The 25,989-nt window shown below is 43.1% G+C and overlaps 1 protein-coding gene across 1 annotated transcript in view; it reads right to left on the bottom strand.

Moving 5' to 3' along the window:
* Positions 1 to 1,115: 1,115 nt before the first annotated feature.
* The window catches only part of CDHR3 (cadherin related family member 3), a 66,366-nt gene continuing 41,492 nt past the window's right edge, over positions 1,116 to 25,989 (bottom strand). The window contains exons 8-20 of the mRNA XM_040595276.1: positions 24,750 to 24,898; positions 23,228 to 23,417; positions 21,435 to 21,603; positions 19,855 to 19,954; positions 19,611 to 19,709; positions 15,662 to 15,954; positions 13,823 to 13,994; positions 11,932 to 12,176; positions 9,175 to 9,356; positions 7,772 to 7,785; positions 6,237 to 6,268; positions 5,267 to 5,315; positions 1,116 to 2,344 (exon numbers count right to left, since the gene is read on the bottom strand). Of these exons, the coding sequence (XP_040451210.1) occupies positions 2,070 to 2,344; positions 5,267 to 5,315; positions 6,237 to 6,268; positions 7,772 to 7,785; positions 9,175 to 9,356; positions 11,932 to 12,176; positions 13,823 to 13,994; positions 15,662 to 15,954; positions 19,611 to 19,709; positions 19,855 to 19,954; positions 21,435 to 21,603; positions 23,228 to 23,417; positions 24,750 to 24,898 (1,969 nt within the window). The 3' untranslated portion in view covers positions 1,116 to 2,069. The remainder of the gene's footprint in view (positions 2,345 to 5,266; positions 5,316 to 6,236; positions 6,269 to 7,771; positions 7,786 to 9,174; positions 9,357 to 11,931; positions 12,177 to 13,822; positions 13,995 to 15,661; positions 15,955 to 19,610; positions 19,710 to 19,854; positions 19,955 to 21,434; positions 21,604 to 23,227; positions 23,418 to 24,749; positions 24,899 to 25,989) is intronic.

Raw genomic sequence — 25,989 nt, 5'->3', positions numbered from 1 at the left:
TGTGAGCGTCACAGTGGGGGTAGTTGCTTTTCACTCAGCTGTTGACCAGCTGTGGGACACTATGGCACCAGCAGCGTTGGCTGTGAAAATGTGTTTGCATACATGGATGTTCAGAGCATGCTGTGATACCGTGTTACGCTGCTGTTGGGTTTGGGTTTTTTCCTGAGAAGAAAGGAAAGAACTTCGTGCAGTTCAGCAGCAGGAACAGTAGTAAAGAAAGATGAGATTTCATCCATTTCTTTCCAGGTTTCCTGGCTGAAACTACACCCTGTCTCTGCCTCCCCTTAAAAAAGGGTAATTATTTCTTCATCTGAAAGTAGAATGAGAGGAATCAAGGCAGCAGAGCAGCTGCCCTAAAGAAATGCCCAGGAAAATAAATGCAAAAGACTGTGTGTCTTCCTGCCATGAAAAGAATGCAGCTATCTTCTTTGGGTAATGAAGATTTAATGTTTGTAGGTGCCAGGCGTGCCTGTGGGTAGCTTGGGGTGAGACTGATAAAAAGATCAGTTATAGCAGCACTACCAGTTACTGTAGAATTTCTTCATGTCACCAGAGAATCACCTGCATCGAAACTGAACATACTGTATTTACAGCAAATGAATGCAAACAATGGTGGGTTGGAGCTCTGAACGTGTGGCTAGCCTTGTTGGTGCTGGAGGGTCAAACAGCACTGTAGCAACCACCACAGGCACAGTAAACTGATAACATGCTCCGAGAGTACAAATCACTCCTTCCTGTCTCTATCAGTGTGGTGTTCGTGACACGCTGGGTTTCTGGTTACACGATGAAATGGCATTTGACTGAAGACGTTTGGTGTTTGTAAGGGAAGTTGTTTTTGAGCCAAACTGCTCCCTCAGAGCACAGCAAAGTGTTGTAGCACCGTGATGGGTGGTTTTGTAAAGCACCAGATCTGCAGTGAAATTAGCCTGGACATCTCCATCCAGGTCCTCTGTTGTAACATAAAAATCAATGTATGTGACAGATTGGATAAAATCTTCCTTGATTACCCGTGCTCATCTTAGACTGAGTATTTTCTTTTGCCACCTGGTATCAATCCCTTGCTACCAGAAAAACTTTTTGTAATCCAGAAAGGAAAGAAGCCAAGACATGGAGTATAAAGTCATCATTTATAATTAATTTTCTTCAAATTAAAATAATTTTCTGAAATCTTGTAGGGTTTGCTTGGTTTATGTCAGGTTTTTAGATAGCACAGACATTATACATTGCCACATAGAAAAGATTATTTTACCCCATGTGTTTGCTGTCATTATTCTTTTGAGTGTGTTCCACTTGATTCTGTAAAACATTAAATATGCCAGAGGAAATACCAAAGGTGAAGATACTGAATGCTGCTAGTGTTACAAAAGATAAATAAGCTGAAAGCATTGACATGACAGCCTGAGATACCATAACAAGCTGTGGGCTTTCTCCACTCCAAAATTGCTTTCAAGCCATGGTCTTTTCTACAGCAAGATGGGAGGGTGAGGAAGGGCTGAAATAAAATACTCAATGAAAAGAAAATATTTTTACCCTGATGTGCTTTTCACCCATTCTGCTGCTCAGCAGGGACAGAACATGCCATTCACTGGTAAGAAAGCATGTCTGTGTGGATGCTGCCCTCCCCAAAGGCAGTCGGAGGATGTGGCTGTGTTGGTCTCGGGGTGCAGAGCTCTTCCAGGAGGAAACCTCCAGTGGCTGTAGCCCAGGGGCAGAGGGCAGCAGATGCTTCTGTCTGTGACCCCGCTTTTATTTCTTCTTCTCCCCCTTTTACGGTTTCCCCTTCTCTCCCATTCTTACCTGCACCTGCCAAAGGTAAGTCTGGCTTCATCCTGCCTTTTGGTTCCAAGTTTACACAGCAATAGCCACTTTATGTTTTGCAGCTGAGATATATATAGAGAAAATCACATCTGATTCTGGCTGTTCAGAGTAAGGGTCATTTAGGAGGCACCTTGGAGTCTCATGCACTCTGTTTTAAGGCTGGCTTAATAGCAATGCAGCGTTCATTTTGGGAAAGGAGGTCAGTATCTGCCTTGGGGGGCTAGCGAGGATCACCCCTTGTCCTCAGACTCTTATTTCTGTTTTTGTAATCTCAGCCCATCCTGGCCTGGTGTTTCTGATTGCCCTGCTGAGGGCTTGGCATCTAGTTTTGTCCCCGCAGCCGACTCTTTCCCCTTCTCTGAAGGTTCTTTTTTGCTTGGTGCCTCTGCTCTGTCTGTAGCTTGGCCACTACCGTCTGCAGCACTGGATCTTGCTTGTGCAGCCAGCACCGGCTGAAGGGGCTCAGTGCTCTTCTTCCACCTCCGGGCCCCTGACCGCGTATTGAATTCATACATTTTGCCAGTAACTTGCAAGGGAAAAAGACAACCAATTAATAGAATTTAGCAGATTAAGTATGCTTTAGCAGATTAAGACATGACAGTTCTCCTCAGGATGGGGTTGAAATGAGAGATGTGAAGCACCTGGAAAATCAGCTGCATTGGGGAGGTAGCCCCGACAGGGAAAGTCTCCTTTCCACAAGTGAGCATGGGAACCTGGGTGTCATAGTGGCCACTCAGGGGAAATGCTATTCTATCAGTATAAAAACTGGCTCTGCAGTCCAGGGAATAGGAATATTCAAAACATTCCTGTTCCAAAACCCAGGACCTTCTTATCATCCTATACCTCTTTCCAAGTTACGGCTACCATGGGTTAACATGGGCAGTTTAACACACACATCCATAGTCCTTAGCTGTTAGGACTTACTGTCCCAAAACTTTTGCCTTTAGCCATGCTGAACAAGGCCATTGTGTATGTCTGTGCCTATTTTGCCAAGTAGTTGCCTACCTGAGGTAGAAAAACCTGCTAGGAGCACATACATCTTCCACACCTGTCAGGTTGTCTATGTTGACCCAAGATGTCGAGATCTGGGATCCCCAACAAATTTTGCCTGTATGCATTGCTTTTTCATTTGTACAAAATGCTTTGCTCCAGGCTTGCTGTGCACATTGTCATTAACAGAGTGAAATACTATGCATTTTCTGTTTGTGCAAGTGCATGCTTCCCTCATATAGATATATAATATATAAAATTATTATATCTATAATACATATGTATTTACTATATATAAGTATTTCATATATATATAAAACACATATATATTTATTTTAAAAAAAATGGGTTGTTTAGCACACATGGCTACCTTTCCTTGTTAAAAAGATTTTTGGCCACCATCAGATTTTATGGGCAATTTCCACTTGTACTTTAAAAGCAAGTACCTTCTCCTTCAGTTCATTTACTACCTAGAGATAGGTGGAAAAATTGCCATGCATCCAGCATGATTGTCTCACAGTCTAAATCACTGTCTCTAGAGAATCAGGAGCTATAGTGGCATTTCTTGTAATTAAACATTATTAATACGAGACAAACAAAAGACTATTAAGGCTTGGAAAGAAATGGTGGTTACTACATGTTACTACATGTTACAGTTCGTATCAGAACTAATGGTTTCTGACACATTAACACAATTTGAGCAATTAAAGATGAAACTGGGTCTCTTTACATGTTATTTTTTCCGACTGCTTACAAGGCAGGCCTGTTAAAGCAGCCCAGAACAGGAAACTGCTCCTGACCATTCCTCCTAATCATATTCAACAGATGATGTCCTGGGAATTATTAAATGTCATTTCCAAACCACCAGCACTTGTTCCTCTAGGATCTGGGATGAGCCATGGAGGGGGGGAGGGGAGGAGTGGGGAGCACACATTTATCTGCCAACACCACAAAGCTGTGTAACAGCTTAATGCAAGTGAGGCATGACACAGACAATATGGTGGGCGGTTTGGATGGGTTAGATACCCTTAAGTCGGGTATGGTCAGGTTTGCTGAGGAGGGGAGCCACCATCTGTCCTGCAAAAACACCACAAAGCAACTCTTGCAGCGGCCTAGGGAACATCCATGTTTAATGTATTATGAATACAGTTACACAGGGAAACAGCAAGGACTTTGGAGCCCATCCCTAGAGATCTCTCTATAAATAGCAGGTGGGCTTGGAACTGGACCAAACTGGCCTGGAACAGTCTTGTGGATGGGCTTAATTGCACAATAGGGTCCCATTTGTTTGCCCAAACTCTACTGAAGTCCCCATGCCTAGTGCTTCCCATTAGCTCATGGCACCCGACAGCTCTGAACCAGCTAATAAGAAACACAAGGTACAGACACTTGGATGGAAATTTCGCTAGATGAACCCAAGCCTTGAAACAAGCCTGCTTTCTTCTGGATAATTTTTAGACTTATTGTTTCAGACCTATTTTCAGATCTATTTGTTAAAGACCTCTTTTGATTGACTGCCACTTTTTGCCAGCCCTGCCTCTCCGTGCTGGGGCCCTCAGCCTTCAGAGGCAGGGGTGGGCACCCTAATGCCAGGCCAAGCATCATGGCGTGGGGCTCAGGCAGGGGCTGTGGTTCAGAGGGACTGAGGTAATGCACATCAACCCTTAGAAAAAAAAAAATCTTCTGTAATGAACCCTGCTGCAGAGCACAGTGGCCATCACTTGAGGAAGGGTATAAGCAGTATACCTCCTCGGTCATCCTGGTTTTCCTAGCTTTTGTCTTAATTTCACTTTTCCCAGCTGGTTAATCAGATATGCACAGCGCTAGCATAGCTGGAGCCTGGCAACACACTTGGTAGCTGATGCTAACAAAACTGTATCTAAAAGTGAATGGTCTTCCCTTTCCTCCCCAACAAGCAATGCTTGAGCCTTAGATAAACAGCAGCAATACACTGTTGCTGCAAGGGAGGAAGTTTGTGCAGGAGCGAGCAACTCACCCACCCACCCTGCAGCCAGGGAGAGGTTTAAGAGGCAAAGTTGGTACCTCTGTGGCTGCTGGCCATTTGCTGGCCAACGGCAGCACATTCATCTCTGGGTCATTTCCCAGACATGGGAATGGTGAAACCACATAGCTGTAACAGCACCAGAGCAGGAGGCTTGCAGCGAATTCCTTCTCCCCTCACTCCTTCTTACACCAGATCCATATATTCAGGTTTAGCAGAGTGGTGAATAATCTGGCCATTGGATGTGTGCTTTCGAGGGCCATAGGTATATTCTACCATCAGAAGTGTTACTAGGGCACTGCCTTGATTTTCACTATCTGTGAAATACAGCTCCCATTCTCCTTGGAAACAGCAAACCTGAAATATGAAAAGCAAATGCCAAACCATATTTAAATCAACTAATCTAGTTTTTTTCCAGCCAGGCATTCATATCCACTGTTAATTGCTTTTTATTACCTGGGTCTCTGGCTTCTCCATCAAAGGCAGTGTTTAGCCTTGTCATTGTCTGTGAAGAGAGACAAAATGTAAAATGAATCCTGTGAATTAGTTAAGTAAGAAAGAGCAGCAGTGACTTGGAAACCGTGACCTACATGGATGAAGTTGGATTCGTATGACCTGCACATTGCATTCCTGTAGGCTGGGTTTAATCAGAACTAGCAACAAAAGCCATTTGTGGTGTAGGGTGTTGGCACTAGATGTTCACAGAAGACTTAATAAGGTCTGACATGCTAAATGCCTCCACGTGTGTAACCACAATAGGGTCACCTCCACTCAGAGGAGGCTTGGTAATCCCCTCTCTGAAAAACTTGCGGAGGGAGAGTACACTAATGAAAGTGCCTCGCAGTCTTTATGCTATTATGGCTATGAAAAAGGAAGGAGCCCCAAGAACTAGGAGCAAAGAAATATATATTACAGTGGAAGTAACTGTGGCATTTTGCTGCAAATAGCTCATCAAGACCAAACTCTACAGCTTGGATACACTTGTGTACCTTACTGGTTGCACTCATGTGGGTCAGGGTTAACTGCACAGGTTAGTAGTGTCTCAGCAATGCAACATTGCCATCAGTGAAGCTCGGGCACTTGTCATCCTGCCTCTGTGGCTGCAGTGAGCCTCCTTGTCAATGCTCTGGGCACAGCCTCTCTGGCCTCCTACATAGGGGGCTGCAGAGATTCTAGAAAATTCAGCACTTAAAAGCAAAGCGGCCACAGCGCAGGTAAGCACCCCTCACCTCAATGTTGTCTCCAAATACAGAAGCCACTTGGGGCACTGAAGTGTTTTGCATTTGGGGGCAATCCTTTTTTCCTCACCTATCATTTGTACACTGTCTTTGGGAAACAGACACCTCTCATAGAAAGGGTCCTGCAATCATATTGCATGGTGGGGCTGGGCAAAACTGCATTTTGTTTTGAGGACAGCAGTACTTACCACAACTACTTCTTTCCTAGGTTTCTTCTTTTCTACAGGAAGGAAGATGCACATTGTAAAGGACCAGATTTTTTCTCACAGTGACTATAGACACTAAAGCCAAGACTTCCTCAAACAAACATTCTTGGTACTCAGCTTCTGAGACAACTCAGATGAGCCTTATTTCTTTTCAAAGGCTGATCCCTCATACTATTTGAAAAGCAAACTCCTTCATAGTATTTTGGAGTGAGAGTCCAAAGTTGTCAATGAGTAATCAAAAGTTTAGCCTTGAAAAGACTTATTCCTTCATTAATGAATAAATAACAATGGCTTCTTTAACAAATTTCCCTTTCTAAATAATATGAACAGATATAGAAATTCACCCTTGGGGATATTTGAACTACAAATGTAGATTATTCTTTCTCCACTAATGTTTGTAGCGGCAAAGTTTGTGCAATCAAACATGCACTTGGAGACAAAACAGGGAAGTGCTGCAGATCCAGTCAAGTAAAATTCAGATCGAAGTACCGTTTGGTTATGTGTGTTACCACACCATTAACTCATTCCACATGTAAACAAACAGAGCAGCAGTGCCATGGGCATCTCGACAGCATGGATCTGTTGATGATACTCAAGTAGTTGCTGTGATTTCTTCTTGCTCGCTCCTTGCCAATTTGTTGAATGGCCTCTCTCTGAAGAACTGTATGCCTGGCCATGAACGGGCTTTACAGCTGGGTGTGCAATACTCTGAAGTGCTGCAGATGGGTCTCAACCTGAGCACTGATGGGAACCCTGTTCTGTCTGGCCTTTGCTGCCCAGCATCTGGAACTAGATTTTCAGAAAGCACCAAGCATCCATTTTTCTGAAAACCAGCCAATGCTGAAATGTCTCAAATTGGGCACCCAAGAGAACAGCTAATTTTGTTGGGTTTTGTTAGTCATGTGTTTTTTTCAAGCTGGGAGATACTGAGTGAGGAGAGGGAGTTATAAAAGCGGGGTCTTACTGAGCCCATATGAGCCGTGCTTGCTGGTAGAAAGCTAATGGGACTAAAAAGAACAAGACTGCTTAAAAATCCACTTTCTTTTAATGTACAACTTGTGCCCCTGCTAAGTTATAGAAACCTCTTTTAAAAAAGCAATACTTTAAAAATAAATCTTCAGGTACATAAAGTAATGGTGTCAAGGGAGCAAATGAAGGGATCAGAGAACAGGGAATTAGAGTGGAGAGGACTCTTGAAGGTGCTGTAGAGGGATGGGATTATTTTTTAACAGATAGCATATGAATTGCATGTGAAAAGCACAGTACTTCTTTAGCATCCATGCCAGAATACCAGGCTACTCTGAATTTGGAGTTTACCTAGTAGTTAGTAGATTTGAAGACCAAAAGGACCATGAAATCACTTAGGCATGCCTCCCATACTCAGCCAGGTTTATTTAATCTCAGTGCTCTTGTACTGGGTCAAATTTATTTGTCTAGAAATGGATTCACAAATTTTATACTGAATCATAAACAAGGTCTTGTTATGAAGTATTAAAATAAAGAAAAGAGGTACATACCTGGAGCATTTATCCTGTAATGAAAAAAAGATTAAAAGTGTAATTAACAAATGTCATACTTTTGCCTACATAAAAACATCATGCTTTCTTCTCTTTCATTTGGCAAAAAGGATGTGTTTCCTTGCGTTCTGGCATTTGCTTGATTTGTTTGGTTTCTGGTTTTGCTTTCACTGAAGGCCTGCATCTTTTAATTCTGCTCTCAAACAAGAAAACAGACCTGAGCATTGCTCTAACACCTCTCCAAGAAGGGTTGATATTAAAAATAAAGTCTTATTGATGACAGCATGATGGATTTATATAATCTGGAAAAATATATTTTCAAATATTATCACCTTGTTCCATGCTTGGAGGAAGGTCAATTTTTTGGATCTGATGTGCTCAGTTAATACCTTTTCAAATATCTGAAATGTTGTAAATGTTTTTGAAAATATATAAATTGCTTTTTAATGGGAGAGCCAGGCTTCCGATGAATCACTTGGCCTATTAATAAATAAAAACAATAGCCAAGCTATATGCTGCTAGATTCATTTGTCATTTTTATCACAAATTGCTAAATTCCTTGCACACACCATTTCAATTATAATCACAGTCATATATTACCTCTTTATATTGACTATAATTTCTAAACTTAGGTCCAAATCCTGAGAATACTTATAAAAATCCTTTTTTTAATATCTCAGTCCACTTAAAGAGCTGCTTATCTTTGTTTTGTGAAGTAAAAAGTCAATTCAGGGGCAGCCTGGCTCCAGCCTGCTGCGAAGGCAGCCAGCAGGGATCTGTGCTGCTTCCCACAGTGAACCAGAGCCAGTCCCAGGTGCTTCCGTGGCTTTTGCCAAGCAGGAGCACTTAGAGGTACCATGAAGCTTTATGGGCCACAGCCTTGCAACGGGCTTGGGTAAAAACTCCAGGAAATCTGCAGAAGTTCTGCCGGAACACAGCATTTGGCATGAACACCAATGTTTGGAAAGGACTCTGGGATCCATAGCTGAAAGGGAGGAAAATACATCCAGTAACTACCTAGATGGGAGCTCCCTTGGAGCGGGAGCCAAACACAACCTAAAAACATTTGTGGTTTTGGTCAGCACAGTCAGGTACAGCCTCTGACTGTGCCTCATGAGCATAGCTGCCTTTAGAGGGTCATAATCGTTAATTCCACTATTGACTTCAGCTAATGCTAGTGTTAGTAAATCCATGAAAAAAAATTACATGGAAATTTTTCCTTAATTTCATATCATTAACACCAAATATCACTGTAGCTGGTAATAGCATTTACCAGAGTGAAGGACAGACCACTATAAAATATTCAAAGCATAGATTTCATCACAGCTGAAAGGCCTGAGTTATCTCTGTCATTGCCATGTGCTGCTGGGTATGTCCCCAGCATGACATTTGGGAGGACTCACAGAGCCATGCCATCTGCTTTGCTTGCCGGAGGGCAGCGGGTGCGGACCCACGTCACCAGCAGGAACCCTAGGTACCCCAGCAGTCCCAGGAGCAGCAAACCGTCGAGGGTGATGATGAATGGCACGTACCACGCTGATTCAGAGTAGATGTTTTCCCTTTTTGTCACAACAGTGAAGCCAGGCTTTTAAAACAAGATAGGAAAAGATCCTCAATGCTGCATACTTGTAAGGTTACTGACACAAATGGCACCTTTCATCTGGTTGAACTTCTGCACTGAAGCACCTGGCCCAAACTTGCCCTGGGGCTCTGCTGATGATGGGCAGAGGGAGATAGTGTCTGCTGGAGACAGTGATTCATCCCATGCACTTGCCTGTTGACTGCCAAGGCAGCTCAGATGACTGAGATGGACCATGGAGGTCCTGGGGCAACCAAAGGCAGGTGAAACGAAGCCCACCCACGATGAAAAAAAGAGGTTCCAGATTACGTTTCAATGTCTTATATTAAAACAAGCATGTGATGGTGAGGTTTAAAAGCCTCAGGTTGCCTGAGAAGCTGCGAGCACACTGTTGAGGGTGAGCAAGTTCAGGGAATACTGCCATTACCAAGATAATGGTTTCTTGTTACCTAAGGCAAAACTGGAAGTAGGTCATCTTCACTGCAGTGATCGTTTGGCTCGCTTCATAAGAGGAGCTAAACCCCAAGGAATTGGGTTATTGTATAGAAAGAAATGAAACTCCTTTTCCCCCGCTGTGACTTGTTCCAAAAGGGAAAACCCACACTTCCCGAGCAGTTGCAGTCTCCCACATCTTCCCAAGTGCCAGGAGACAAGTCTCTGATCTGGCACGTCACTTGGTGCTACCAACTCATTCATTAAGGTCCCATCATGAAACTATCCTCACATAGATCAGAAATTAATTCTCTCTACCTGGGTCATCATCTAGTGTGGTACTATTAGTTTTGATTGTCTACTGAAGTTTTTTATTTCATTTTCTGTAAGACATTTGTAATCACATTGCGTATGGAATTTAGTAGTGTATCTATTTCTTTCCTGTTTAAGGATACCTTCAGAATAACCTATTTAGCCTTGCATAGAAGATATATCCAATCCTTAGAGTAACTCTCAGATAGTCTCAAGATCACCACTACCACTCCAACCTCGCTGGGACTGAAGTCACAAGTGACTTTTTGTGACGGGGCTTCTTTTCTACACTACCAGCCTTCCAGCACCTGATTCATCAAGTTGCTGCACTGAACACATGTAAGGAGTAGTTATAGGAGAAGCTGCTGTAATGGAAGTGGTCTTCTGGAAAATAGACTGAAAGTGGAAGGCTGATACCTCTGGGGAGGCAGATTTAACGCGGTGGTATGTGGTCTAGACTGTTTGTATTTGTGGTAAAGCACGGGAAAGAAATACAGAAGTTTTGTTATTCAGCTTAACTTTTCATTTCCACAACAAGTAAAGGGAGGAGAAGGCTGTGAGAAAACCATTTATACCCTCCCAACAGAGCATTAGATAATAACAGGGTTATTAATCAGTCTGCAAGTTTGGATTTAAGCTTTTTCAGAGCAAAGTGTCCAGACTTGCTTATGCTATTTGCAGGATACTCTGGTTCTGGCTCAGTTACCAGTAGCCCCTGGCAGATCCAGACCATTTTACAGTGAATAGCTCTTCTACCCCTTCACCAGCATACTCATATTTTCATTCCTGCATGCAAGAGAAAAAAGGGTAATGCCACCTGCAGACAGGCAGAAAATGGATAGACTCCAGATGATGGAAAGATGGTGCAGCAGGGATGGAGGTGGCAACCAGCACAAGGATGGGGACAGGCTGTGCCACTTCTGCAGGCAGGACAAAAGCAAGATGTCCTCACGTCCTGCATGAGCTTGATGGAAATCAGCTCCAAAATGGAACTGGTGAGCCAGAGCTTGCCTGGGATGGCCGTGTGGAGGACTAGACTATATTGCTGGCACACAAGCCCACAGCTCCTCAGGCTGTGCACAGCCAGATGCCACTCTGGCTGCCAAAAGTTGTGCAAGCCTCCCCAGCTCAGCTATGGACCACCATGCAGGCAACGAGCTTAAGAAAGACCCAACCCACCTCTCTGGATTTGCTGTCTGAAACCTGCTGAAACCTCAGCAACATGCTGAGGCTGTGCACAACTGCTTCGGTTCCTGACAGGCAGCTCAAATTTTTGTATGACTGTGGTCATATAAAGGTATGGGGAAAGCTCCTTCCAAGTGATTAAGATTTGTTGTTATTGTTGTTGCTCATTTCAACTTTAGTAGCCACAGTTTAATGTGTCCCACTGCTAAAGAAGCACATAGAAGTGCAAGGCACTTGGGGGACTGAATAGCTATGAATAAAAAGTGCAAAATGCATGAGGTAATTTCAAGGTTCTAGGCAAAGGTTAACCCCTACTCTTTCCTTATTAACAAAGCTGCCAAAATCTTTAACTTTCCAGTTGCGTGGTAATGGCAGCATGCCTGGTCCTTTGGCTACTTGCCCTTTTTGTTTTAGAAACTAAAATATAAAATGTATGTTATGACTCTGTAGCTGGGACCAGTCCTTCATGACACTAAACACATCAACCCCCTTTGACTTCAACATAAGAGCACAAGGCTCAGCAGTTCCCAGGACTGGGCCCACTGAAGGTTTTTGCTTTCCTTTTGCATACACCTACTCTCTTTTCTTCACTTCTGTGGAGATTAGTCCATAAAATAAATGCAGAACTGAACATAAACTTCAGTGAACTTACTGTTGTGGTAATGACGGTAGTTGGGTTTGGAATAACTCTGATGCTTAAAGTCAGCATCCCAGTTTTAATTGGGTGTGTAGTTTTGTCCCTGGCAGATAGTAAATTGTCGTCTGTTATATAGACGCGCAGTCTATAAATCCAGTTTGTGTCAAGTCCGCTCTCATAGTCAAACCTTGATGCAAGAATCAATCGAGATGTGTTGGAGCCAGCACTTGGTGAAAAGGTGAAATGATTGTTCACGTTGCCTGCAAAAAAACATTGAAATGCCCAAACATTTACTTTAATCCCACATTAACGTAAATGAGTGGAACAAGCAAAAAGATCAGTTTCTGTTGACAATTTGCTATGGATCGCTGTACACCTGTACAGCGAAATGGTATCATTGTACCATCTACATGTACATGTACGCTTGTACCATTGACAAGAATGGCTCCTCGATCTTCCTGGTACCAGATACAATAATTTAAAACAATATAGTCAAAAAAACATTAAGATATAGAATAAGGCCCTCTATGGAGACACAGCTGAGAGGAAGCTATGGAAAGACTTCAGAGCCTTAAGGCACACAAGAGGTCATCTGGATGACCTGCCCTTACAGCTTGAAGAGCACCCAGAAGCAGCAGCACTCACACAGGGTGAGGGCCCTATGCTGCTGCAGGGCTCATTCCACTTCTGGGCTATCCCTGGAGAGACCCCTTGGCCACATGGACACCTCCAGTGTCTTCAGAGGCCCCTCCAGCCCCTTTCCATGGCTCCTCTCTCCTGTCAAGAGGCAGAGGCCTTTGAACAGGTCCCCCAGAAGAGAGCTAATGACTTGGAGACATTCATTGCCTCGAGGGCTTTGTCTGCCCTGGGGGGGGCGGGGAGGGGGTCGTTGGTGATGCTGGCTCCCCAGCCCTCATTTTCAGTTGGGATAGCTGGAGAGCTGCCAGCAGCCTGGGCTGCAGGTGGGCTAGCCCCAGCTCTTAGGCTCTGGACAAACATACAAGAGATCAGAGACATGAAAATGTGCTTTGGTTTTGCTCTTGTTGCCCCATAGAGCTCCAGAGTTGAAGTGCCTTTGAAGGCCATGTCTATCGTACAATCCAAACCAGTCCATGGCTGCTCTGTGGCTCAGAGGCCAGCTGCATGGCACAGCTAACATCTGCACAGTCAAAACTGGACCTGCAGGCAGACCTTGATTTACTAATATAGACACAGCCCTTGTATGGGTTCATGTGTAAATACCACTGCTGCAGAACTCTTCTGCAGCATTAAGGGGCTGCAATAGGACACAAGTTCTCTCTTTTTACTCTCTCAGAAGTCACCTCAGCAGCAAAAAAAAGGAATTGCCCTAAGAGAGTGCGCTCCCTTTTTTGTGACGCTCTCATCCCATACCATTACAGTTCTCCAAGTGGATGCAGCTGATCATTAAGTTCAAACATACATTCTTAAAATGGGCTTTTAATGCATACAGCATGGACCTAGGATGTGCAGGTTTGCTCAGTTGTTTTGAACTGTGTACCAGCATCTAAAGATGAGGTATGCAGAGTTACAGAACCCACCATCTTTTCTCAAGATTTATTCAGCTGTAATTGGAAGGGAAATTTGACCCTGCATATCATTCCAGCTCATTCTTCTGAAGTCCTTGTCAACTGTGTAATTAATTGCCAATTAATTAACATGGTAGGCAATCCAGTCTTGCAAGGGAATGGTTCTAGGTGGTAGCACCAGTAGGCAACTTGTGGAGATACAATTATTTTGCTAAGTAGCAAAGTAATGATGTGCAGAACTTGTGGATCACAACGAGTAGCACATAAACTGTGCTAGATTTTTATTTACAAATCAAAGTGAATCATCAGCATTCACTAATTTTTGCACTGCTCCCAGCTCATACACCATGACACAGTACCTTTGTTGATGAAGTAACGGAAAGACCTGGGATCAGAATCGCGATCTTGACATTCAATCCTGAAGCCATTAATATTGGTCCCAACAGCTAAGCTGACTGGAATTTGAAATGAATAGAATCTGGGTGAACAGATTGGTTCTTCATCATTTACTTCCAAAACATTGACAGTTACCTGAAAGAAAAGAGAATAGGAAGCTTAAGGCCCTCCACTGTGCTGAGCCAGGTTTTTATTAACTTCAGAAACTGTTTGGCTTTGTCCATTTTGCTCTTTTGATCAACAGCAGCTGAAGAGCAATGAACCTTCCTTCCAATCTAGTTTCTACCAGAAAATGTCTGTGATCATTTCACCTTCAATTCTTCTTGTGATTAGCACTCTTTTGGGAACAGGTTCCTTAATTTGAACCATCTTCCCAAACTGTGGAGTTTTCAAGCTGATGTGTCTGACTATTTGAATCACTTGAATTGTGTCATAGTTAGAATGAGAAATAATAATAGTAGCATGTATTCATTAAACTTCATTTCAAACCTCTCAAATTGCTCCACAGTCATTAGTTAGACTTCTTAGCATATTTAATAATAATTCAGTGCATGATCCATGGAAGAAAGGAAAACTCCTTATAGACTGCTCCCAGTGAGAGAGAAACGCTTGCAATGGCCTTCTGCATGACTGTGAGCACCCTGGGTAGCACCAGATGTGCTTAATGTCAGCTGGGATTAGCTGGCTGAGAGAAAAAGGTTGCCCTTCTCATAGCTCTTTCCTGTAATGTCTGGTGGTCTTTAACAGGCAACAGATAAACTTGTCATCATTAAAAGCTACTGATGCTGAATTTTCATTAATCATCACCTTGAAATATTATAGGTGATAAAGAGGTTTAATTACCTCCCACTTAGCATCTCTATGGGTGGTTCTTGGATGGAAGAGAAAGCAAACCTAGTACTTGTACACCACCCCACCCCCCACCCCAACAAATGTTCAAAAATCAAGTGCAAGGCAGTCATGAGGGAGAAGACGTGAAAAGGAGTAAAAAGAAGTATGTGAAGGATACCAGGATTCTTCAAAATAATTGACTATAAAATACCTTTGTGGGTACATCGTCTCTATTTTTTCTTCTGAATAAAATGGGTCTGGGCAGCAAACTTGAGCACAACCCTGCTGTTTAACGTTATCATGGTCCTCAGACATGCTCTTGGCTCCTGCCAGATAGCATCATCAGGGAAAAAACTAGACCACGGTCAGGGGAAGGCACGTGTAAGGGTCCATCTCCAGTAAGCCGTGTGGACACAGCTGTACTGGGCTGGGCCCTCTGACATTATCCCGAGAGGCTGTCCAAGCCCTCATCCCATCCCCAAGGTATGCAGCACATCCTCTCTGTCCAACCTCATGAAAACACAACTGATGGGCTGCAAAATGATTCTCACATTACTTTGGGCACTTTGCAGTGAAAAAACATCACGTACAAAATGAAAAATGTATTTGAGGGCCAAGGGGCACTATACGGGCTCCAAAAAGGGCTTAGTACTAAGCATGACTACAATAAGGTTGTGCTACCTGGCCTCAAGACCCTGTCATTTTTCTATTTTCTGGTACATATGTAGCCATAAAGAATATTTTAAATGGTCTAGAGCACAGAAAACAATTTCACTGCCCAGATGAAATAGAAAAAATAAAGACTGAGAAACAAAAACCAGAGTTAAAAATATAAAAATATTACTTTAATCCTTTCTGAAAGAAATAAAAAAGACTGAGTGAACACCACCTCTTTCATCTGACTAATACACTGCTCTGTGCAGAGGTGGACTTGCCTTTTACTGACCAAAGTGCTTTGCCCAGTATCTCACCATTCTTGCCAGGAAGAAGAGAGAAAAATGTAGATAAAGTGGGAGAAGTAGAGTGGATTTGCTCACAGACACTGTTGCAGTCTTCTCTTGGTCTGAGGCCTGGACTGTGAGGATGTGTTTCTGAGTTGATTCATAGTCTAATCTAGCTAAAAGCTTCACATCTCCTTTGGTTGGGCTGATCCAGAAGATATTTGTGTAATCCCTGGTGCCTTCTCCAGATATAATGGAATAAGTGATGACACTGGGTGGCCTGTCCTTGTCTCTGGCATTCACCCTTCCAATGCTGGATTCAACTGAGAGACAGAAAATCCATATTTCATTAACATTTTAAGGAAAACGAAGTACAGAGTAGGTGTTCCAACAGAGTATGTGTCCAGAGTATGTATGCATGGAAGAGCATGTTCACTCTTCCAATGCTGGATCCAACTGAAAGACAAAAAATCCAGAATTCATTAACATTTTAAGGAAAAGGAAGTACAGAGCATGTGTTCCAACTAAAACTTGATAAAACTGAACTAAAGATTTCTTTTAGAGTTTTTCACCTCAAAAAACAAAAGCAAAGGTGTGAGAAATACCAGTTCACCATGCTGTTGTATGGCTCCCCCATGTTTGGGCTTGCCCACTATAGCAATAAATACCAAAACACAAGTAGCCTACAGCGAACCACAATAGAAGTGCTCTGGTGGTGAGGACCACCCCAAGCCCTGCACCAACATGCACAAACTCCCACCTTGTGGCAGCCTGAGCGCTGGCTTGGTTGAAGGAACAAGGCTCTTTGTCTGCTCTGAAAAGTAATTGCTGCTGTTCCTTCCCAGGTGTTTGTTTTCAAAACAACAATTCAGAGCATGATCCATGGAAGTTTTGAATTACCTTCATGCCGAGCATTTATGAAGCAAACTACAAATGGCAGTGCTGTCACTGTAAGAACAAAGATGGAACTGTGCACACCTATCTCTTGATTCAATGCTAAGTGGATCCACATGAACTGGGAATATACAGAATGAATATTCCACATGCATGGAGAAAGACAGAAGGAGGATGTAAATGAAAGGTTGGGGGTTTTTTGTTGGTTTTTTTTATTTCCTGACCCCATGAACTCCAGCAAACTCTTGGCTCCTGTTTGGTACAGCAATAGCAAGCACCCTATTAATGTCAACTCAACCCAAAACAAAAGGCAGTCGAGTCAGAAAAAACATATTATTTCTCTTGATAGTCTCAGTATCCAGAAAAGTTCTGTGGCTGACACAGAGAGGTTTACAGACACATCCATGTCACAGATGGGTTTGAAGTGTTATAATATTAAGAAACATGTCAGTGGCATGCGGAGACACATGCAGGATAGGAAATGCTACAAAATTCACCACATCATGCCCACTGAGAAACAATGAAGAAAGCCAAGCTGCATCCATGCACCATAGAAATAAAAGCTGGGCAAGAACAGGCTGCTGAGCAATGCGAGATGCTGGTATAAACACCTGAAGGTGTCCTGTGACTGCTGGGTGGCTGTCCTGTGCCTCCTCATACCCCCTTAGCCTTCCTTTCCTGACAGTTTGGCTCCTGCAGAAGCCAGGGCTGCCAGGGTTTCTCTGCCAGGCAGAACCCCCTGGAAGCCAGACCCCCTACTCCAGTCTCCCTCGTCTCTCCAGCTCCCTCCCAGGCCATGCCTCCCCACACCAGCTGCAGCTTTGCCATACTCAGCAGTGCCTGATGTCAGCTTCTCTACAGAGCAGGCAGGAGTGATTTTTGCAGACCTGTGGGTCTTGGCAAGATCCTCCTGACCAAAAAAGGAAGAAAACAGATTGATGAGTGTGAGGGCTGGAAACATGGGCTTGGTCCTTTGCCCATGGCAAGGGAGAGGAGGTTGTGGGCAGGATGGCAGGGCTACTTGAAGCATTTCCTCCACACCACCCCCTGCCTCCTGGCTTAGGCAAATGGACACAGAAACACTATAGAGCCCACAGGTCTGCTGACCATAGCCACAGCTGCCTTCACCTGTGCTTTAAGCCTGCCCTGACCATAATAATTTGATGAATTCAAGCAGATACTAGATTAGCTGGCTGCTAAACCTCTTGGAGTTCCATGGGCAGCTTCACCATGTCTCACTGAGATGCAGTGGTGCATTTGGACATTCTCCTTGGTCATGTGGCCATTGGGGCAGGTCTGTGAGTAACAGCAGCCTGGGGCAGTGTTGGGTGTGTTGGTGGACAGGGCTGCCACTCAAAGGGGCCCAGCATGCTGGAGCTACTGGCCAACAGGACTCATGGAGCTCAGCACAAGCAAATGCAAAGTCCTGCATCTGGGCCAGAACAAGCCCATTCATCAGTGCAGGCTGAGACGGACTGAGCAGGCAGCAGCTCGGCAGGGCTGGGCCCCAGGCCCTGGGGGACAGGTTCTACATGCCCCACCAGGGCACCCTTGGGGAAATGGGGACTCCATCCTGGGTTGCATTAACAAGTATGTTACCAGCACATGCTGGGAAATGACTAATCCACTCTGCTCACCACTCATAAAGCTACCTGTGACCAGTTTGGGGGCCCAGGTATGAGAGATATGTTAAAAAAACTGGAGAAAGGCTGGGGAGGGTTGAGCAGAGGATGCAGAGGGAGAAGCTGGTGGGGCTGGGTTTCTTCAGGCTGCAGAAGGGAAGGCAAAGGGGGGATTTAATTGCTGTGCTTCACTACCTAAGCACAAGAATACAGAAAACCAAGACACACTCTTCTCAGAAGGAGACAGTGAAAGGACAATAGAGAACAGGCACAAGCCACAACATAGGAAATTATAGCTGGGTACAAGGTAAAATTATCTGGGATTAAGATTGCTTAGATGGAACAGGGGCTCAGAGAGGTTGTGGAGTCACCATCCTTGGAAATTTTCAAAACACAACTGGATGAGGCCCCAAGCAAGCTGGTCTAGCTTTGAAATTAGCCTCACTTTGAGCACGAGTTGGACTTGAGACCCCCAGAGATCCCTTACGCCTTAATATTTTTTATGACCCTAGGAAGTTCAGAATGAGGGTCAAGATTTATCCAGCATATATCTAACGTACCTCTCAATTTTTCCTCAGCAAAGAGAATAAAGCCAGTAAATGAGGTCCTGGGGCAGAAGGCCTGTGTTTGGTACCTCAGGTCATGTGAGGGAGAGACTGAAAGCTAGGGAAAATGCCATTCCTGTGCAAACTCCTCTGTGCACTGAGCAGCACAGCACAGAGCTGGCTGGTGGTCACACCTGGCACACAAGGATTACCAAGGAGGCAAGGTGCTATGTCATTCCTCTGCAAATACATGAGATGCAGGACTCAGCAGGGGACAGGAAGGGTGCTGAGGTGAGAGTCAAGCATGTGAACACTTTCAACAAATGCAGTTTTAAGGCCATGTTTGCAGCTGCTGGTCCTGGGCTGTTGCAGTAGTGGGAAGGACCCTGGCTCCAGGCAGAAGATGCTGCTCTGACTGCCATCTGGCTGAGCACAGACTCCCCATCTGAGCATTCCTATCCCACCCCATCTTCACAGCACCCAGTGCACCCAAGGTGAGCTGGGTCTAAGGGGACAGGGTGCTGGCCATCCTGTACCACGCCTGGGCCAAGGGAGTCCTCATTCATTTGTGTCAGTCTCTAATGGTGTCTTTGCACCATTGCAGTCCCTCCAAAAGGTTAATTTAGCAAGAACAGAAAGATGGTCTAAAACAAGGCAGCTGAGTTCAGTTCCTGGCTCTGTCACAGATTTCTTGTGCAATTGCTGAATTTGTCTGTGTCTCAGCTTCCATCTGTACAATTGGAGTTGTTGCCAGTTTTGTCTATTTGAGGGTAGTAGGTGGCTGTATAGAGAGACCCTGGTTGAACTGGAACTTTGAGCCATTCTCCTCATTCAAATATATGAAAATCCATTTAGAGCAAAAAGGTAACTACCAACATGACAACACTATTTCTATCATGCCAGTGCTACTTACTGTACCTTTAGTAGTTTCTGGAACATTAAATACATATGATAAATTACTGAAGACAGGAAAAAATTCATTCACTGGCTTTATCCTGATGTAAATGTAGATGATATCTGGAAATATAACAGAAGATTAAATCATAGTTAAGTATGGCTGTGAAATTTTCTCATGCATATATTCAAAATACATATGGTATTCCTCTCTCCATGCTGTTACAGCACAGGAAAATATCAAAAGAAGTGTAAAAGGGATACTTGCTTGAGTAGGTAGGACAGGCAATATCTTGCACTCTGACAGTCAAACAATAAACTTCAACTCCTATATTAGCTGGGCTTTCTAAATCAATACTTTCAGTCATCTAAATTAAAAAGGAAACAATTGTATTTACATTTCCTTATATAAAGTCACTATACACATGATGGCAATTACTTTTTTCAGCTTCCTGTGTGATCTACCCCTTGGATATATAGAATTGCTCTATAGGAGTAATATAGGCTATTAATCAATTACAGGATTGAATTACATATTCACACTCTGGTGTTTCTTGGAAATTCAAAACTCTTTCCTTCTGCCAACACGATTTCTTCCCCTTAAGTGCAAGAAGTTTTATCATTTGGACCATAAAGTCTTGTCCTTTTACCTAGTTAGTTCAAAGCTCATGTAATGAGCTGGCTATTTACTCTGCCCTTTGTGGGCTCAACAAGAATCTGCTATTGCTAAATAGTAATAGTTACTCCTTGAGCTCATGCCTGCAGACATGTATTAAAGGTACTGGGTTCAGCCACAAGTGTTTATCCAGGAACCACGTTGTTACTAAGTGGTGGCTCACACAGATTTAAATCCTAATCTCCTGAACTGTCTATCCTTCTGTAGAAGCCTCATAAACTTTGGGGCAGCAGGACTAAAGCATAGGCATCCACTGTTGATCATCTATAGGGAAATTCCTGGAGGAACAGGACACTTCAGATAGCCTGTTACATTATACACACATGGTGATCGAAGGGCTAACAACAATCATATCCTGTACAGCAATGAAATTGGCAGATGAAGCAGCTGTGGGCAGTGCTCATTGACACATATACCTCTGATCAAACATTAAAGCAAGCCATAAAAAAAAATTTTACTTCCCTTGTAGCCCTCTTGTCTTTTAGACAGAATGCCTATTTTTTGTTATGTTTCCCTTATTCTGTAGTTGCCCACAGTTCTTTTCAAAGCAAAGAATCAACCACTATTGCACATGTCCAGCAACTGGTGGGGGTTCTGGCCCATGCAAATATGCCTGCGGCTACTAGTATAAGGAACCCATAGTTTAACAATCAGAATCACACAAGTTCAAATCCCACCACACTTTTGTGAAAATTTAGCAATCAAAGTTGTTTTACAATTCTGACCAACGAAGCTGAGAAGTAGTTACTGTGTGTGGGATTTCTCAAGTATTTCAATTGTTGGTGCTGAATAGCAAGGACCTTCCACAGTCTAGCATGAATAAATGGGTATGAAATAGCATCAGATTTCTCTGTTTATCTATATCAAAGCTGGTACTTCTCACTCCCTAAAAAAGGGTATTTTTTTTCAATCACATCTAGCACATTTATTTAAAACTGGAGAAAACAGTTCTCTGTTCATCAAATTCTGTACAATCCATAGAAAGCATCCTATCAAAGGCTATGTAGTTCACATCCAGTCAAAACAGTCATTATCACATCATACCCACTGTGACATGAACTACAGTAATTCTTCGTTTGTCTTGTACAGACAATGAATTCAAAGAACTTACAATATTTCATAAGTTGACTTATGACACGGGACAATCTAACATAAAACCACAGATGACTGACCACAAGTCTTCCAGACACAGTAGATTCCAGAGCGAAGTTATTGCTTCCAAAACCAGATAATCCAGTGAATTTAAATTGATTGTTTGATGGATCAACATCAATATCTTTACAGTAATTCCTAAGATCAAGAAGAAATGTCCCAGCAGTCATATTTTCATTTGCCTCTTTCCTGTTTAAAACAAACACATTTCCCATCAGAGCAACTTATATTTCTCCTCTTGAACTTTTCACATATCACATGCCAAAACATTGACTTCCATTTATTTACTAAGTGAAATCCTAGAACTAAACAGGCAATAGTTGATGAAGCAATGCAGAATCTGATCCATAAGCCGTGGTGGACAACAGCCCTGTACAATGGGCAGGGCAGAAATATTTAACTAGATCTGAACCATAAACCTGAAACTCAGCTAAACTTCAGAAGCTGCCACAAGAACTTAATGTTCAAGATTAGCTTAGTTAACAGCTAGTATTTTTTTAAAATATCTTTACAACACTCATTTCTTCAGTATGTTATGAAGTCCTCCTGCTAAGAAGCTCATTCTTTTCCCCTTAACTAATAGCTGGACCATTCTGCTGTTTTGTGAAACTAGCATTTCTGGCCCTGCTGCTGATAGTGACAGTCCCTGTGATGCACGTGATGGAACTAGGGGCAGAGGGCGTCAATTATATTTTTTTAAATCAAGAGAATTAAATAAATTAAAAAAGAAGAACCAGCTGAAATACCACTAAGCCCTGATTTTGTTCCCTTGTGCAATCTCTGTAAGACTAGTTCTTTATTTGATCACATTTTTTCCCTGAAGATTTTTGCCTCCTTCAGATCAAAATTTAAGCTCACTAGATAACAAACAGACTGTTGTGTTATTGTCATGGATGTTGTAACTAAGCAGCACCCTGAAGAATTGGATTCAATTCCTGCTAGTATGTAAAAGTATGTGATTTAAGTGCAAGACATTTCTCTTAGATAGCGAGCAAGCAATTTAAACAGATACTAACTGGGAAATCCTCATTGCATAAGTTCTTGGCCCAAGATGCTGGGGTTTTACCTACAGGACCATAAACTACCATAAGTACACCTGAAGAACTGCACTATGCAATGTGGTGTACCTTGAAAGCTCACAGCTCAGGCACATCAAACACTTCAGGTGGACAATTTTTACTTCGGTCTTTCTATGACACCCTTCATCTGTAAAACGGAGTTAATGTTATGCCCTCATCTGCAAATATAAACTACTCAATCATCACAAAGGTCTCAGAACATTCATAGCCATAGCAAAGTCCATGACTAAGTTACTGTGTGCAGAGGACACTTATAAGAAGAGGTGATCTGAACTCTGAAGACCTTACAGATTGCATTAGACAAAACCATGCAGGTCACCAGAGAGAAATTCAGAAGAAAAGATCAGGAAGTTTAAAATAAAATTCCAGAACTGACTGGCAAGCTTTCCTTGTTGAATAACTGTCCATGGTTTAACATAAAGTAAGAAAGGAGGAGCCTGGACCTGTATAGGTCAGAAAAATGACTCTACAACACATCCTAAGGGTTTAGATATCTGAAAGAAATAGAAATAAATAAGCTGAATATACACAGATATTTTTAGTCCAAATTTCCAGTCAGGAAATTGAGTTTCATGCCCTAAGACACTTAGAGTGAACACCAGACTTTAAAATCTGATGATAAATGTCCATTCAAACCTCTTGCTGTAGGTCTGGGGACCCTAACTGATGGGCCCTAGACAGCACACTGGTCTGGGGCAACAAGGCAGCACTAAGGCAATGAAAAGCTTCAATACCTGAAGGTAGAAGGATTGCATTCTGGTGGGTTGTCATTGATATCCTCAATAATGACTGTGATTTCAATTTCACTGGTGTGACCACTGCTGGGACTGTCCTCCACCCGGACTATCAATGAGATGTTAGGATGGAGCCGCAGAGGAATGGCATCTCGGTTGATTCTCCCAGTCACCTGCAGTGTTCCTGTTGCTGGGCAAAAAGCAGCCAGAAGTTAGATGTTCTCCAAGAGGGAAAATAACAAACATTCATGCTGTACATGCAAGAGGACAAGGTAGCTCGGCAGGCAGGTAGCAGAATAAAAAGTCTTCTATTCTGTGCAAATCATGGCTAGTTCAGTCATTTTTTAAAATGATACAAAATGGCTCTGAAAGGTCTGTGTAAGACTTCCACGGATAGATACCCATTGCTCAAAAATATGCCATAGGTGGCCTCAGCAGAGGGCTTGGAAAGCAGTTAGATCTCCCTTATGTTCTCAAAGAGCTAGCGCAAATCAGAGTTGAGTGCACTCAGAGCATCAAGGAGAATGAGCTGCTAATGCCTGTGCTGTCGTTGCTCTCCAGGCTAGTAAGGCCGCTTCACTTTCTACTGTTCAAGCATCCTTCAGCACCTCTAAATCTACTCACACATCAACAGAGCAGCTCTTAGCTGTGACAGATTCCACCAAGTACTCTGGTCAGTCATTCACTTCATATATTTTTTTTTCACTTCTGCTAGCCTCTGTTCAAAAAGAGATTTTAATGGCACAGCACAATACTATTCCCAGAGCACAAAGGAGGTAAAGGAACAGTGTGTATGTCCTCTGCCTTTTGGACTGTAATTGAGGGAGAGGGTGGCAATACATGGCCAAAGGGCATAGGGAATCCAAAGCATTTAAGGGTCATCCTGATCCCCCACAGCACTGTGTTGTGTGGAATCTCTTACAGCTGTGATAAGCAGTTCTAAAGCAACAGCAGATAAGGAGCAAAGCAGTCACTGAATGTCAGCCCTGGAGCAGAAACCTCAGGGCACTGGTGTATGCACCCCCAGAGAGCATGAGGAGACAGGACCAGCACGAGAAAGAGGACTCTTTTGGATGGCCTTGCCTGAGGAGGATCATGAATCAAACAATGAAGCTGAAGTGCAGATTTGCTATGCATCTCAATGCTGGAGCAGGTTTCAGGCAGGACAGAGGACATTATGCTTTATGTGCAGCTGTTTCAAGAGCCCCAGAAGGGTCATTGCAGTCCTCAGAGATTAAAAAGAAGACAGCTAATCTTACTACCACTGAAGGGACCTTCACCCTCCAGGCACAAATCAATATTTGTCAAGAAGTCACCTTTGGTCTACTTTCTTCAAGATGTCTTACTGAATCTTGGTCAGCTGACCAAAGAATTTGACCCTAATAATGTATTGAGCATTTCTTATTTCTAGGGGCAGCCACAAAATAAAGTAAGTAAAATTAAAACCAAGGCAAAAATGTTTTCTCCAAAGTAGCCACCCTCTTTTTTTGGGTGCCAGAATGCACATTTTTGTTTGTCTTACATGGATTTATGGAGAAATATCTGTCAGAAGACTGGATGCTGTAGAAAAGTCTGCTGGGAGAGTCTTCATCATCAGGATCTTTAGCTGTTATATTGGCAACAACAGTACCTGGGCTTTGCTCCTCTGGAATCCTGTAGATTCTTTGTTTTCTACAAGATAAAATAAAAATCAGCAAAGCGCACATCTGTGTTTGCAAGGGCAACTGATTACAGACTTAGCTGAGCAGCCAATTGTAGCAGCAGAGCCATAGCCATGCTTGGCTCAGAGAAGGCTATTTGCAAGTCAGGGTAAATGTCCCAGTCACTGGTTCTGCCAGCTGGACGTGTAGCAATAGCTGAACCGCGGTGTATGTGGTCATAAAGGATGACATAGCCACACAAATAAGTGTCCTTCCCCTGAAACTTTTTAACAGCAGACCCAATTTGACTTTCACGGAACCATGGAAGTTGAAGATGGAAGAGGCTGTTAAGTCATTCAGTCCATCTCCCTACAGAGCCACCAGCTTGTAAAGCCACTTGCTTTACTTCCTTCATTTTGCAAGAGGAAAACAAAACCAGATGCAGTAATGTAATTAATTATCTTTTGGAATGAATTCTGGAGGCCTTTTGGGGACAACAGTATTACTAAAAATCTGAGTTGCCCCTGCAGTAGGTGGAGGCAGGGAGGAGCACTTCTGTGGGTGCCCAACAGATGAACATGTTCCAAACTCCCAGCAACATCTGTCTGTCTGATTCATTTTACATAGAGAAAACGGTTCTTTACTGCTGTTTGGTATGTCACTGCTTCCAAATTTCCCATGACTTAAGTGAATTTTCTATCTCAGATAGAGTCTGGCAGGCAGTTGTGCAGGATTGTTTACAATGGTTGCAGTTGCATGTTCACATGGGTACTCAGGTATGCAATTATGGTACTTAATGTATAAGCAAACCACATGCAAAAGCAGGCATGGGCAAGCACAATAATTGTGCAAGGATTTTATGAAGGCTGAAACACATACAAACATCTGCTTCAGGAAATCAAAGGGATTTCAAGGTGCTCAAGAGTTCAGAAAAGCATTAGGAGTATGTTTCAAAATTGACTCCTTTTTGCACGTTTTAAACTTCCTATGCCACCACTAAGCTAATGGCCTAGTCTATAGTTCCCATTATAGGAAAGCATGAGCCCTCCATTGTCCTCTGAAAACCAACATCACAGGGCACTTAGCAATTGGAGCAGAGAACTGCAGAGACAGAAGATCCCA

This window comes from Falco naumanni, chromosome 5 (genome assembly GCF_017639655.2).
Source record: "Falco naumanni isolate bFalNau1 chromosome 5, bFalNau1.pat, whole genome shotgun sequence".
NCBI classification, from domain to species: domain Eukaryota; kingdom Metazoa; phylum Chordata; class Aves; order Falconiformes; family Falconidae; genus Falco; species Falco naumanni.
The sequence above is the reverse complement of the archived record's forward strand: the minus strand, read 5'-3'. Positions and strand labels throughout refer to the sequence as shown.